General features: G+C 45.8%; 1 protein-coding gene across 1 annotated transcript in view; it reads left to right on the top strand.

The window, feature by feature from the left end:
• HOATZ (HOATZ cilia and flagella associated protein) overlaps positions 1 to 16,375 on the top strand; it is a 144,152-nt gene that overhangs the window by 96,623 nt on the left and 31,154 nt on the right. The window contains exon 4 of the mRNA XM_082274245.1: positions 15,168 to 15,227. Within this exon, the coding sequence (XP_082130371.1) occupies positions 15,168 to 15,227 (60 nt within the window). The remainder of the gene's footprint in view (positions 1 to 15,167; positions 15,228 to 16,375) is intronic.

The following is a 16,375-nucleotide window of genomic DNA, read 5'->3' as shown; positions in this document are numbered from 1 at the left end:
TATATTGTTTATGTAGAACAACTATATATATATATATATATATATATATATATATATATATATATATATATATATATATACAGTGGGTACGGAAAGTATTCAGACCCCCTTAAATTTTTCACTCTTTGTTATATTGCAGCCATTTGCTAAAATCATTTAAGTTCATTCTTCTTCCTCATGAATGTACACATAGCACCCCATACTGACAGAAAAACACAGAATTGTTGACATTGTTGCAGATTTATTAAAAAAGAAAAACTGAAATATCACATGGTCCTAAGTATTCAGACCCTTTGCTGTGACACTCATATATTTAACTCAGGTGCTTTCCATTTCTTCTGATCATCCTTGAGATGGTTCTACACCTTCATTTGAGTCCAGCTGTGTTTGATTATACTGATTGGACTTGATTAGGAAAGCCGCACACCTGTCTATATAAGACCTTCCAGATCACAATGCATGTCAGAGCAAATGAGAATCATGAGGTCAAAGGAACTGCCTGAAGAGCTCAGAGACAGAATTGTGGCAAGGCACAGATCTGGCCAAGGTTACAAAAAGATTTCTGCTGCACTTAAGGTTCCTAAGAGAACAGTGGCCTCCATAATCCTCAAATGGAAGACGTTTGGGATGACCAGAACCCTTCCTAGAGCTGGCCGTCCGGCCAAACTGAGCTATCGGGGGAGAAGAGCCTTGGCGAGAGAGGTAAAGAAGAACCCAAACATCACTGTGGCTGAGCTCCAGAGATGCAGTCAGGAGATTGGAGAAAGTTGTAGAAAGTCAACCATCACTGCAGCCCTCCACCAGTCGGGGCTTTATGGCAGAGTGGCCCGACGGAAGCCTCTCCTCAGTGAAAATGACACATGAAAGCCCGCATGGAGTTTGCTAAAAAACACCTGAAGGACTCCAAGATGGTGAGAAATAAGATTCTCTGGTCTGATGAGACCAAAATAGAACTTTTTGGCCTTAATTCTAAGCAGTATGTGTGGAGAAAACCAGGCACTGCTCATCACCTGTCCAATACAGTCCCAACAGTGAAGCATGGTGGTGGCAGCATCATGCTGTGGGGGTGTTTTTCAGCTGCAGGGACAGGGCGACTGGTTGCAATCGAGGGAAAGATGAATGCGGCCAAGTACAGGGATATCCTGGACAAAAACCTTCTCCAGAGTGCTCTGGACCTCAGACTGGGCCGAAGGTTTACCTTCCAACAAGACAATGACCCTAAGCAAACAGCTAAAATAACAAAGGAGTGGCTTCACAACAACTCCATGACTGTTCTTGAATGGCCCAGCCAGAGCCCTGACTTAAACCCAATTGAGCATCTCTGGAGAGACCTAAAAATGGCTGTCCACCAACGTTTGCCATCCAACCTGACAGCACTGGAGAGGATCTGCAAGGAGGAATGGCAGAGGATCCCCAAATCCAGGTGTGAAAGACTTGTTGCATCTTTCCCAAAAAGACTCCTGGCTGTATTAGATAAAAAGGGGGCTTCTACTAAATACTGAGCAAAGGGTCTGAATACTTAGGACCATGTGATATTTCAGTTTTTCTTTTTTAATAAATCTGCAACAATGTCAACAATTCTGTGTTTTTCTGTCAGTATGGGGTGCTATGTGTACATTCATGAGGAAGAAGAATGAACTTAAATGATTTTAGCAAATGGCTGCAATATAACAAAGAGTGAAAAATTTAAGGGGGTCTGAATACTTTCCGTACCCACTATATATATATATATATATATATATATATATATATATACTGTGTGTGTGTGTATGTATGTGTATATATATAGTAGTGATCGTCTGATATATGGCATGATGAATGAGTAACTGCCTGTATTTCTCAGCATTGAGGACACCATAGTAGAATAGCAGATTATGGATACCATTGAAGATAAATAGAATCCACAATGAAAATTGGAGTAAACACAATGCAACTAAAGAGATTGTAACAAAATGGCCATTTCTCATATAGTTATGAGCATCTATCCAGTTTGCCCAGATTTTATCAATTTTTTTTTAGGGCACTTTTGACTTGTGTATGTAAGTTTGTTTAGACTTAGAGTCCCATTAAGAGATGTCTTCCAGCTGTGAGAAGTACGTGGTTTAGGAAAACACAAATGTAAAAGGATTTCCCTACTGGCGTGGAAAATGGTATACAAATAAGACGTTTTTTGTATGTAGATGTCAATATTGTCCCTGACACCTAGTAAAAAAATTAGATGGTCCATAGCCAGCATAAGATCTCCTACCATATTGACAGTATGGACTAACTCACTTCAGTAAGTCCTAATCTGCGGACACGCCCAAACGACATAAAGAAAAGTACTAGTTTCAACTCCACACTAATGACGAATGGCTGTCCTTTAGCGGTAGATCCTGAAAAGTGTAAGAGGAGTGTAGTATGCGCAGTGTAGGAATTTGGGTTGCATGAACCTGTCTGAGATTACATCAGTTAGATAATGTTGCAAGGATTCATCCAAGTCTTCTTTGGTCAATGAGGGGATATCACCCTGTCATGTCAGATAGAGTGTAATCAGTCTAGAGCTGTCTGTAATTAAGTAACCCTGAATTTAAAGAGGTTTAGATAAGTCTTCAGTGGACAAGAAATTCTCAAAAGGACCAAACGCAAGAAAAATTTGCATTGGGAATTGAGCATTAATGATATGTCTCAATTTCAGAAAATGAAGTAACGTGACAGAAGGTAGAGAGTAGGTATTTTTAAAAGGGTCATATTTCAGTAAGGTACCTTTGCATAACATGCTGTAGGGATTTGTTTCATACGTAGCCCATAATTGGGAGTCTGGGATATTATGCCAGATTAGGATTCCCCTACAGAGGAGTGTACGGAGAAAAGGACTCCACAACATGGAATCCTGATCTAGCCTACTCCCATACCTTAAGGGTTGTACATATTGGAGTGGTGATGGCTGGATTAGATTAAGGGTCCCTAAAAGGTAAATTACCTAATCCTGAATAGGAACCTAAAAGTCCAGCTTCAAAGGGTCTTCAGCGTTATCTTGTGGTTGAGCGAACCACCAGTGTACTGTAACTAACATTGCCACCCAGTAGTATATTAAGAAATTTGGAAGAGCAAGACCAACCCTAAAAAATAGTAATGGCAGGGTCGTTTTAGCCAACCTGGGAGTCTTCTCCCTCCAAATAAAAGAGGAAAGGATGCAGTCTGTTTTTCTAAATGATGACTTGGGCAGAGGCATAGGTGTTTATTGAAAAATATACAGAATTTTAGGCAGGAATACCATCTTCAAAAGGTTCACGCAGCCCACCAGGCTAAGAGAAATGGACAACCATGCATTACATTTGTGACTGAGCTGACTTAGCAGTGGGTCAATGTTATTCGTGATATAAAAGGAGAGCTCAGTGCATATTTTAATTCCAAGGTGTTTGAATTTAGTGACCTTTCACAAAAGGAACGGGGTAGTAGGAAGAGGAGCTAAGGGATTAAGTGAGAAAAAGTGGAGGGATTATTCTAATACCCGAATATGAGCCAAAGAAATCAATGATCCCCAATACCAATTGTAAAGATGCACCAGTGTGCCATAAATAAAACGGAGTATCATCTGCATACCTGGAGATTTTTTCATCCCAAGGCCCAACCGAAGGTACCTGGATGGAAGCTGCATTCCTGATCCAGATAGCCAGGGGTTTCAGGGTAATGACAAAATGATTAAAGGAGCCAACCTTGCCTGGTGGCGAGAACAGTGTATAAATAGTGTGCACACGAGCCTTGAGCAAGCCATAGATAAATCGAATCTCGGACAGTTCAGCAGGGACAATTGTGTTTTGCCGGCAGGGAAGGCTCCCCACCAGCAGAACTCAATAGCGCTGCAGGAGGGATTCCCCCATCTACACTGAATGTTTTAATGAGGGAATCAAGCTATTTTCCTTTGGAAGGAAGAAAATTGCATGATCTATGAGCTTTAGGTTCTGAACACAGTATTTGAAACTAGGAGATATAATTAGGTAAGTCCCTTTCTTTTAAAGCATGAGCAAGAGTATTATGAGAATGAGTTGTCAGCTCCTCTGTAGGTAGTTCATCAGGTCCCAGAGTCTTGCTTGACAGTAGAGCAACTATGGTGTGTTGCACTTTTTCAAGAAGTATGGGAGCATCTAAAGTCTGTGTGAGCAATGGAAAGGGTTGTGAAGTCAATAATGTCTAAATATTGTAGTTATTGCGATCAAAGCTAGCCCTAGAGGAGTACAGAGTATCATATTAATTGGCAAAGCATTGATTTATACTGGAGGGGTCTGTTAAAAAGATTTCCCTGTGAATCCTTAATGTTTACTATGTGGGTGACAGACAATTGTTCTCTGACAAGCCAGGCCAAAAGTCTACTGTTCTTTTCTTCCTGCTCAAAAATGCACTGGGTTTGGTGAGTATTTTTTTCCTAGTTATTGCAGTGCACTTTAACTGCACTTCCCTAAGTGCTACCTGTAGGGCGTCATAAGTTGCAGAGTCTTGTGCTTGGGTAAAGTAGGTTTCCAGTTGCTGAGCCTGAGCCCCTGCCCTGTCCAAGGCTAGATGTTCAATTCTATGGACTCCTCCAATGACTGATTGGTATTAGCCTCAGATGTAAGGTTTGAAGGCGTCCCAGACAAGTCTCTTTTAAGACAATCTTAGGATTAAGAGCCCACTATGTGCGAAGGGCTTGGGCAGAATTTGGTAATTGCCACAATCTATCAGAAGGGATGTCTGTCAAAGTCAATTGTAGTAAAATGGGTGCATGGTCAGAGACACCCCTAGACAAGAGATATCCTGGACTTTAGGTAGAATAGTAGGGCTGACGTATACCAGATCAAATCATTTGATGGAGGGGGGAATTATTGTGTGGGGACTTTTTTTTAGGGTTTGGGCTTGGTACCTTCGTTCCAGTGAAGGGAAATCTTAAAGCATCAACATACCAAGACGTTTTGGACAATTTCATGTTCCCAGTTTCGTGGGAACAGTTTGGGGATGGCCCCTTCCTGTTCCAGAATGACTGTGCACCAATTCCCAAAACAAGGTCCATAAAGACACGGATGATTGAGTTTGGGGTGGAGAAACTTGTCTGGCCTGCACCTCAACCTAATAGGATACCTTTGGGATTAATTAGAGCAGACACTGCAAGCCAGGCCGTCTCATCCAACATCAGTACCTGACCTCACAAATGTGCTTCTGGAAGAATGGTCAAACATTACCATAGACACACTCGTAAAACCTTGTGGACAGCCTTCCCAGAAGAGTTGAAGCTATTATAGCTGCAAAGGGTGGGCCAACTCAATTTTTAACCCTACGGACTAAGAGTGAAATGCCATTAAAGTTCATGTGTGTGTATAGGCAAGCGTCCCAATACTTTTGACAATATAGTGCATTTATTAAGTAGCTGGAGTCTCTGATAGCAGCCGCTGTTCTAAACAATAAATCAGGGATACATCCTCTTTAAGAAAACAACAAGAGAAGGGCGCACCGACCTTGTGCATTACCACTTAAAAGTTTATTAAAATCAAAGAAGGGTAGCGTACAATATACTCACAAACGTAGCATATGAACAAGCATATAGGAAATGGGCACCGCTCGCTTCCAGGACACTTCTCTACTGCTGGATAGCGTGATGGCGTCCTCAAAACCTGATGTGGCTTACGTGTTTTGAGGGAGGACCCTCTTCCTCAGAGCCAAAATCGCCACATGGAAGGAAGAGGGTCCTCCCTCGAAACGCGTAAGCCACATCAGGTTTTGAGGACGCCATCATGCTATCCAGCAGTAGAGAAGTGTCCTGGAAGCGAGCGGTGCCCATTTCCTATATGCTTGTCCATATGCTACGTTTGTGAGTATATTGTATGATACCCTTCTTTGATTTTAATAACTTTTAAGTGGTAATGCACAAGGTCAGTGCGCCCTTCTCTTGTTGTTTTCTTGTAGTGCCTTTTGGATACCCTTGGTCCTGAGGGGGGCAGCAAGACCACTTCATTTGTGTCCTAAAACCGCCTAGAAGATTCACCTTCCCGCATACCACTCGAGCGCAGGAGAGATATTTGTTGTTTTTTGAATACATCCTCTTTACCCTATGCTGGCAGAGGTGGCAACATCCTAGATTAACACATTCTATTAGAAAGCATAGCGACAGCTAGTGGTATTTCTATGGAGCACAAGTCCATATGCGATTCTTGTTGAATACATTTGTACATATAAAATACCTACATCGATATATTTTTTGAAGGCATGCCATTTATTCATGTTCATGTGATAAATTAATTTAATGTGTGCAGTAAGTTTGCACCTCTAAGCATTTTTCCCAGCAATATCCTATTGAGGAGGGTTTCCTACAAAAATGACCCAGCCATTTCTTATTTTAACAAGACAATAACAGTTCCTTTGAATAATGAGAATAATTCTGTAGAGTAGACAACAGGGTAAAAATCCTTTATGCAACCTGCAGTTACCTTCATGCCTTTATACCAGACCTCTGCTATCTGGACTAAGCACATGACCCAAAACCCTAGCTCCATCCTAACAGATCAACCTTCCTAACCATTCATCACCATCTGGAGATTTACCTGTGGTCTTATGCTACTGTGTGACGGGTCTGATGGATACACTTCTCCATAATTTCATGATGAGCCTCCTCTCCATCCACATTTTGATCGGCAGAACTCCCAATGCAAGAGGTGCCTTGAGCAGATGCTCTTCAAAAGAGAACACCTGTTTGGTACCTCCTTGGACATGTACATCAAGGAGATCACAGAGGCTTATATTACCTTCCTTCCCCAGAAAGAGAAGGCTTGTGCTCCGGAAGGTAGACTTTCTACACCTGAGACTAGAAAAAGTTATTTCTCTTACGTCCTCCGACAGTCGCCGCCTCTTCATATTCGTCACATATGGGGTATTAGACTTTGCTCCGAAGGAGTAGCTAGGCAACAGAATATGTTAACATTAAAGCTTTTAACATATCCCACCCTCAAGGGGTGGTCCCCTCAGTCAATACCCTCCTACTTCCTGCAACCATATCTCAGTTTTAATGTCTAGCTTGTCAGGAGTGGCTGGCTCTCTCTGTGCTGGGGCTTTGTGCCCCAGACTCTTTCTTCTTTTTTGATTTTTTGTTTGAGTTTTCTCTCTACCTTTACTTAGCTGTTCTTTTTGTCAGCATTAGTTAGTTCTTCGGATGAAGGGGATCATGCGGGCTGGGTCTCGGGCTGATCCCCCTGGTCGCAGGTCGTGGGTCAGTGGCTTCCCAGCCTGCCATCGAGCGTTCAGCCAGGTAACGCTCCTGGCATAGTGAACGACCCATCCCTGTTCGGTGCAGGGATGATTGGTGAGGTGGCTACCTCACTGGACGCTGTGCGGTTTCTTAACCCCCATTCTGTGCGTCTTGTATGCGACTCTCCCTGCCTCATGTGCAGCGGCTTGTTCGCCTGTGCGGGTCCCCCACGCCACTGTGAGGTAAGTGTATTTATGTGGGGACCTGTCTGTCTGGGGGGGTGTCAGTCTGGGACTGTGTAACCTGCCTCTATTCACACTGTTTGTCTCCCTATCTCTCGGCTGCATGCTGTGGGCTGCAAGGGGGGGGGGGGGAGCTGTGTGACACTGTGTGTGTCAGCCTCGTCAGTGTGAGAAGCTGTGTGCTGTGGGGCATGTTTTGTGGCATGTTTGGGCATTATACAGCGATCGCTGCGGCGATCTGACATGTTTTTTTATATACAGACATGTGTGCATTACTGTACTGTGGAGCGGCGGTTTCGGCGCCAAACGGCGCCATTTTGCCTACACTCGCTCCGGCCGCATGTTCTACATGCATGGCGGCCATTTTCTTGTAGCCTCCCATAGGCTTTCATAGAGCACCCTGGCAGCATCCCTTCCTCTTCTCCAGGAACACCGATCGAGGCAGCAGCAGCGGCGAGGGTCTCCTCAGGTTATATCCTTCCTATCCATTGCCTGTGTCAGTTTTATTGTCCCTGTGGGGGTCTCATTGTGCTTGTGTGTGGTGCGGTGGGCTGCGCTCGCCGCGCTTGTTAAAGGGGCAGTTAACCCTTTATTATCCGGCATTTGTTATAGGGGCAATGGATTCTCAGGAGGGCAAATTTCCTACCGCCTTGGTGGAAAGCCAGGGGACCGCTGTTTCCCCCCCAGGGGGGGATTTAGCCACTATTGTGGCTGGCCTTGCTGCTCAGGTGCAGATGCTGGTGGCTGCTCAATCTACTAAAAGACCCAGAGTTGCTCTTTCCTCTGATTCTGAGGGTGAAGGTGATGGGGTTGTTATGGCGGGGGCCTCCTTATCGGGGTCCCGCTCCTCCCTGGATCTAGTGGGGTCCGAGGTGGAGGCTGAAGTTGAAGGGGTTGATAATTCTCCCCCTGGCTCGCCTGAAGAGCTTGCAATCATGGATGAATTGATTGCTTCCATAAAACAAACGCTGCGTTTGCAGGATGAAGTGTGTCCCCCCGCTGCCTTGGCGGCTTATGGGACGCAGAGAAAACGCAGGACGCCGCAGGTTTTTCCCTGCAATGATGATTTTCAGCGCGCTGTTAAGGAACAATGGCGCAATCTACGCAAACCCTTTGCTGTACCAAGTAGGTTCAAGCTGCGTTATCCTTTCTCGCCTTCCACTGATGAAAGGTGGTGTGTGCCACCCCCAGTGGATCACGCAATTGCGGTTTTAAAAAAATCCACTGCGATTCCTGCAGAGGATTCCCCTGTGTTCCGTGATGCCACGGATAGGAGATTGGAGTCTCTTGCCCGTCATACTTATTCTGTTACGGGCTCTATGCTTAAGGCTCTGTTTGCCTCTCTCATGGCGGCCCAGGCGGTCGCAAGTTGGACGCAGATGCTTAGGCGCGTCCTAGTGGCCGATTCGGCCTCGCCGGCGACCCTGCCTGGATATGGTGGATCAAATCCACCAGGGTGTCATGTATCTGTGTGCTGCGGACTTGGACCTAGTCCCGTTGGCTGCACGTGTGCACAGCGTGGCGGTGTTGTCTCGCCGCCTGGTTTGGTTGAAATGTTGGTCGGTGGACCAGTCTTCACGTAAGACCTTAGCCAATCTGCCTTATGATGGGTCTCGCCTTTTTGGGGAGTCCTTGGATGTGTTGATTAAGGGGATCACCGGAGGTAAGAGCACTCTCTTGCCCCATTTCCCCAAGGCTAAGGGGGCTTCTGGGAAGAAGCATGCTAATTTTCGGCCCCCTCAGGGGTCCTATCGTGCCTTTCGGTCGCACTACAAGGGCAAGCCGTTCAAAGGTCAAGGCTCTCAGAAGAAGCCCTGGTCTGGAAAACAGAAGTCCGGTCAATCCGGATCCGCAGCCCATAACAGTGCGGCCTGAAGGGGTGCCCTCACCCAGTTTTGGGGTGGGGGGATGCTTGCTCGGTTTTCTTCAGCCCTGGTTGACCCGCGTGCGGGACAGATGGGTTCAGGAGATCGTTCGATCTGGTTACAAGATTGAGTTTCTCTCTCGGCCGGAGAGCAGATTTTTTCCCTCAAATCTTCAACTGTCTCCAGAGCGTTTACGGGACCTGCACCTGGCGGTGCGGGACCTGAGGGCTCAGGGAGTGGTAGTTCCGGTGCCTCATCGGGACAGGTTTCGGGGGTTTTATTCCAATCTGTTCACCGTGCCCAGAAAGGAGGGCAAGGTTCGTCCAATTCTGGACTTGAAGGCTCTGAACCGCTCTGTGCGGGTTCGCAAGTTCCGCATGGAATCCCTGCGGTCGGTGGTGGCTGCCCTGGTTCCGGGGGAATTCATGGCCTCCATCGATTTGAAGGATGCGTATCTTCACATCCCCATTTTCGAGGGTCACCAGAGGTTCCTTCGATTTGCCATTGCGGAGGATCACTACCAGTTCGTGGCGTTGCCTTTTGGTCTCGCCTCGGCTCCGCGGGTCTTCACCAAGGTGCTTGCACCGGTTCTGGCATTATTGAGGGCCCAGGGCATTTCTGTCCTGGGGTATCTGGACGACATTCTGGTTCGGTCTGCGACCAGCCAGGGTCTGGAGAAGGACCTGTCTGTCACGATGCAAACTCTGCAGGAGTTTGGTTGGACGATAAATTTTCCAAAGTCGACACTGAGTCCGTCGGTTCGTCTTCCCTACCTGGGAATGATTCTGGACTCGGTGCAGGCGAAGGTCTTCCTGCCGGAAGACAAACTCAGAACTCTTCAGGAGGAAGTCAGGTCCCTCAGGGACGTTCCACGCTCGTCTCTGCGGACGTGCATGAGATGTCTGGGATTGATGGTCTCGGCCTTCGAGGCGATTCCCTTCGCCCAGTTTCACACGCGGGGTCTCCAAGCGGAGATCCTGTCCATGTGGGACGGGCGACCTCAATCTCTGGATCTTCAAATCTCGTTGAGTCATCGCACCAGAAGAGACCTTCTGTGGTGGCTCCAGTCCCCGATGGTGTCCGGGGGCAAGTCGTTTCGTCCTATCTCGTGGACGGTGATCACCACGGATGCCAGCCTGTCGGGCTGGGGTGGTGTTCTGGGCGTTCTGTCCGCCCAGGGAACTTGGTCGGAGGGGGAGTCTTCCCTTCCGATCAACATTCTGGAATTGCGTGCGATAAATCTCTGTCTTCATCGCTGGACGGACCGACTGCAGGGCTGCAGACGGACAATGCCACGGCGGTGGCCTACATCAACCACCAAGGGGGCACCAGGAGTGCCCGAGCGGCTCGAGAAGTGGCCGACATTCTGTCTTGGGCCGAGACTCATGTCCCGGCAATAACGGCGGTTCACATTCCGGGGGTGGAGAACTGGCAGGCGGACTATCTGAGTCGCCAGACCCTGGATCAGGGGGAATGGTCTCTCCACCCGGCTGTCTTCCAGATGTTGTGCGCGAAGTGGGGTCTTCCAGATGTGGACCTGTTTGCGTCTCGTCTCAACAACAAGGTGAGAAGGTTCGTGGCAAGGACGCGCGACCCTCGGGCAGACGCGTCGGACGCGTTAGTGGCCCCGTGGCATCAGTACAGGCTGATGTACGCGTTTCCACCGATTCAGTTGCTGTCCAGGTTCCTTCGCAGGTTACACTCGGAACGCAGCACGGTGATTCTTGTGGCACCGGACTGGCCTCGCCGGTCCTGGTACGCAGACCTCGTGAATCTGGCGGTCGACGCCCCGTGGCGTCTGCCTCTTCGAGACGATCTCCTGTCTCAAGGACCGATATACCATCCTGCTTTACAGTCGCTGGCTTTGACGGCCTGGCTGTTGAGACCGAGGTCCTGAAGGAGAAGGGTCTCTCCCCAGAGGTCGTTCATACTTTGATCAACGCGAGGAAGTCTTCCTCGGGGAAGGTTTATTACCGTACTTGGAAGGCCTATTTTGCCTGGTGTGAGTCCAGGGGGTTTTCACCCCGCACGTACTCGGTTTCCTGAGTGCTGTCCTTCCTTCAAACGGGTGTCGATCAGCGTTTGGCCCTGGCTACGATAAAGGGTCAGGTGTCTGCGCTGGTCGTTCTGTTTCAACGTCCCGTGGCTTCCAACTCCTTGGTTGGCACTTTTGTTCAGGGTGTGCGGCATCTGGTTCCTCCTAGGAGGGATCCTTTGCCCCCTTGGGACTTGAATCTCGTTCTGTCTGTGTTGCAACGTGCTCCTTTTGAACAGATCAGGGAGATCTCGTTGTCTATGTTGTCCAAAAAGGTCGCCTTTTTGGTGGCGATCACTTCGGCTCGCAGAGTGTCGGAGCTGGCAGCTTTGTCCTGCAAGTCTCTGTATCTGGTTGTTCATTTGGATAAGGTGGTCTTGCGACCTAATCCTTCTTTTCTTCCGAAACGAGTTTCGGAATTCCATCTTAATGAGGATATTGTCTTGCCTTCGCTGTGCGCGAAGCCTAAACATCCAAAGGAGGTGAGATTACATTCTCTGGATGTTGTTCGGGCGATAAGGGTTTACCTTAAATCGACTGAGTCTTTTCGAAAGACGGACTCCTTGTTTGTTCTTCCAGAGGGTCCTCGGAAGGGCATGGCGGCGTCGGCCTCTACCATCGCCAAATGGATCAGGCAGACCATTGAACAGGCCTATGCCTTGCGGGGGAAGGTTCCCCCTGTGCCTGTGAAGGCGCACTCTACTAGATCTCTGAGTACGTCTTGGGCCTGTCGTCATGGGGCTTCTGTAGCCCAGGTGTGTAAGGCGGCGACTTGGTCGACCGTGCACACTTTCACAAAATTCTACAAAGTAGATGTTCAGGCATCGGCGGATGCTTCCTTTGGCCGCAAGGTTCTTAGTGCGGCAATTCCCTAGGGTCCCTTGTTGGGGACCTCTGGCTGTTGGGATAAGTTTTTTTTCCCCTGGGTATTTGTCTTTTCCTGGGTTGTTGCTCCTGTTGAGCACTTGTTTTTCCTGTTGCCCAGCTGGTTTCCTTCCTTTGGTAAGGTTCCTTTCTTTGATGCGGAGACTGCATTGCCTTTTCGGCGCGGATGCGTTTCCCACCCCTCATGTTTGCACTGCTTTGGGACGTCCCCATATGTGACGAATATGAAGAGGCGGCGACTGTCGGAGGACGTAAGAGAAAACTGAATTTTTGTAAAATCTTACCTGTTAAATTCCTTTCTCTGAGTCCTCCGACAGTCGCCGCCCCCGCCCCTCTTTTGGGGTTTGGTTGTATACTCTACTGCTATTCCACTAAAACTGAGATATGGTTGCAGGAAGTAGGAGGGTATTGACTGAGGGGACCACCCCTTGAGGGTGGGATATGTTAAAAGCTTTAATGTTAACATATTCTGTTGCCTAGCTACTCCTTCGGAGCAAAGTCTAATACCCCATATGTGACGAATATGAAGAGGCGGCGACTGTCGGAGGACTCAGAGAAAGGAATTTTACAGGTAAGATTTTACAAAAATTCCGTTTTTCTTCCTACATCTGGAACACACTTTGTCAGAAGACATGTTATGGAATTTGCCTCCTTCCCCAGAAGGACAGGCAGATTTTCTTGCTGCTGTTCAGCAGCAAATCTCTCCAGGGGTCATTACCTCAGTCTTGCAGGTTCAGACAATTTACATCAGGTCGGCCAGGTTGGTCATTGCTTACCTCCTTTTTCTTTGGTATCTTCTGGCCTCTATGGATATCAGGGATGCTTACTGGCACATTCCCATTTTTTCTGCTCACCATCACTGTGTTTTGCTGTGGGCGCTCAACACCAACAATTTGTCACCTATCTCTTTTGCTAGGGCTCTAGTTCATTCTCAGGGGGGATGCATGTTGTGGGATACCTGGACAATCCTCTGTTAAATGACTAGTTCTCCCTAACTCTGTCAGCTAATGTCCATTTGACAGTGCAGGCTCTGCAGAGATTTAGGAAGATCTCCAACCTTCAGAAGTTGTCGCTGAAATCAACTGACTGATACTGACTTGTACTTGAGCCTGACTTTGGACACAACAAACTACTGTTTCTGCCCAGGCCTTTTGGTCCCAGGATTGGCCATCAATTTGTACCGGCATCAGGGTACTGTGCCAGTCCAGTGCTATTCCTTCTCTACAGCCTGGTCCATTTGGCACTTTAAAGGCCGCCCTTTGAACTTACAAGGGATATTTCCTTTTCTGACCTCACTCACAAGGTGACTTTTCTCATTGCTATCACCTCGGCGAACAGCAGCCTTTTCATGTACAGGGTCTTTCCTGGTGTTACACAAACATGCTTGCCTTGAGGCCTAAAGAGTATTTTCTTCCTAAGAGCAATTTCTCCTTCCACCTCAACCAGGGTGTTGTCCTCCCTTACTTATGTTCTTCCCCAAAATATCCCAAACAATTTCATTCCACTATCTACATGCTACATTCCATGAGAGTCTACCTCTCGGTTAGAGCCTCTTTTTAGCAGTTAGATTTCAAGGGTCTCCCTGCTTTTTGCCCCACTATTGTTAGGTGGATTAGACAAGTCTGCATGCAAGCCTGTGGCTCAAAGGACAGGATTCCTTCCTTCCCTGTTAAGATGCAATCTACAAGATCTGTTAGTGCTTCATGGGCTGTACAGCACCAGGCTTCTATTTCTCAGATTGGCAAGGCTGCCACCTGGTCTTTTGTTCACATGTTTAAGTTTTAACAGGTGGGTATTTAGGCTCTCTGATGCAGTTTTGGGGAAAGGTGCTGCTAATTGCTCTCTGAGTTCCAGAGATGTATAGTAACTAAGTAGAACTACTTCACTACTGTACTTAAGTACCGAAAGGCGGTATCTGTACTTTCCTAGAGTAGAATTGTTTTCTCCTACTTCCACTTTTACTTCACTACATTTTTTCAATGATTTCAATACTTCTACTCCGATATTTTTTTTTTGTGCTGCATAGTTACTCGTTACAATTATAAAAATTACCACTGCCAGAACAGTAGATGGCAGGTTTCATGAAGCTTAAAACATATGTATTATCAGCGCATATGGAAATAAATGCTACTGTATGTATAAATAAAAGCTGCATTTGAAATAATAAAAAAACAATATGATGTTCCAACTTTTGACTTCTTCCTTTAATAACTACATAACACAGTACTTGTACTTTTACTTTCAGTACTTGAGTAGCAATTTTTTTTTTTTCAAAACTACTGGTACTTTTACTTTCAGTACTTGAGTAGCAAAATTAAAAAAAACTACTTGCAATAATTAAGTACAAAAAATGTTGAATACTTGAGTACTTCTACACAAGTCACTTTTTGATCGAGCACTTCCACTTCTACTCAAGTCACTTTTTGATTGAGCACTTGTACTTTTACTCAAGTATGGGTTTCGAGTACTTTATACAACTCTGCTGAGTTCTGTGGAGCCATTCTTGACCTGTTTGTTACCGGGCCTGTTAGTGTTGTTTGCTGTGTTGCCCACCCCTCAGTTAGACTGCATTTGGCTATACAATGGTTATGACCAAGATCCTGTGCCTAATTAGGAAAACAGATTTTTGACTTAACTTTAAAATGCATTTCTTGGAGTACAGTACAGGACACAGGCTCCTCCCATTTTGTTTTTGTGATCTCCTTTTTGCTTGCTGCAAAACTGAGTCTTGCTGGCAGTGGGAGGAGTTATAAATAGGGGATGTCCCTCCCAGTCTTTTTTTTTCCCCCTCAGGGTCACCTCAGGGTAGTTAACCAATGGTTATGATTATGATTCTGTAATATGCTGTTTTCTGTAGCCATTTAATTTCCTATTTGTAATAGGTTGCTGTAGCCTCTTCGTGATCAATGTGAACAGATATGTTAACATTTGCTTTTATGTTCCCAAAGGCAAAAAGAAGGGAAGAAATCATGGCATTGCTGAAAACACAAAGAGATGATCGCATTCAGGTAAGGAAAGAATTGCAGAAATACATAGAAAATATCTAGTAGCCTAATGAACATCTCCAACCAAATATTTTCATGTAGTTTTGGATAGAACAGAGAAGGGCTGGCTTCTTTCACGTTTTTACTGCCATCATTACGCCAGTTTAGGAGATTTTCTCTCCATTTATATTACAACAGAAAGTAAAAAAATAATATTTCTCCACTAGGAAGTCACTTGCCCTGAATCTCCACGCCAGTGTAATAGTGCAATTGACAAGTGTAGGACTGGGCATCTCCCCCACTGTGTGTTTTGGTTTATTCCACCTGCCCGCTTATTCACTAGCATGTCCATGTACCTCTGCACGGTAGTGCTGCAAAATGATCATGCCTTATTTTTTTTTGTCACATTCTTAATTTCTGTATAAGGAAAACATTTTATCTTCGTCGTTAACAAATGTGTAAACCCTAGCAATATACATTGCTTATTGGGCCCTTTTGGCTTGAATGCATGTTGCAGTCTTTTATTATTACGTGCAATATACGTAACTGTTGATCCCGCCTGAAGTCTTGTCAGCTGACAACTTCCTGTGCTCTCTACCAGATGTGCATTCTTATCAGTTACAGCTATGTTATGTAAAGTGGAGAAGGCGAAGATTCTGTGGTCCTATCTCTTTTCTGTTGTGCTAATACACAGTACAATGAGCAAGCGTTGTAACCCTTGAACAGGAAGTGTGTTACTGGCAGAATTACAGGTGACTATAAAAGGAAATAAAGCTTAAAATGCAGCCACCACATCTAAGGAATAGTAAGCTGCAATATGTTACATTTTAGGGTTTAAATATGCTTTATTCAAGAAGGCTTGAAGGGGCAGATGTAAAATCTAAAGCCTTTATATGCAATAGAGGAGTTGGAAATATTGTACATCAAAATTTCAAAAGGTGATGTTAAAACTACTTTGATGTCATTATTAAAACCACTTCATACAGTGCCTTGAAAAAATATTCATACCCCTTTAAATTTTCCACATTTTGTTTTCTTAAAACCAAAAGGGTAAATGTATTTTATTTGTGGAAAAGTAGTAATGTATGAAACATAAATTACCAAAGTGCGCTAAACAAAATAATGAGAACGAAAGTTCATAGGTGATGTCTGTGGGGACACCAATAGACATA

This window comes from Pelophylax lessonae, assembly GCF_965119305.1.
Source record: "Pelophylax lessonae genome assembly, chromosome: 12".
In the NCBI taxonomy this organism is placed as follows: Eukaryota; Metazoa; Chordata; class Amphibia; order Anura; family Ranidae; genus Pelophylax; species Pelophylax lessonae.
This window is presented reverse-complemented; position numbering and strand designations above follow the sequence as displayed.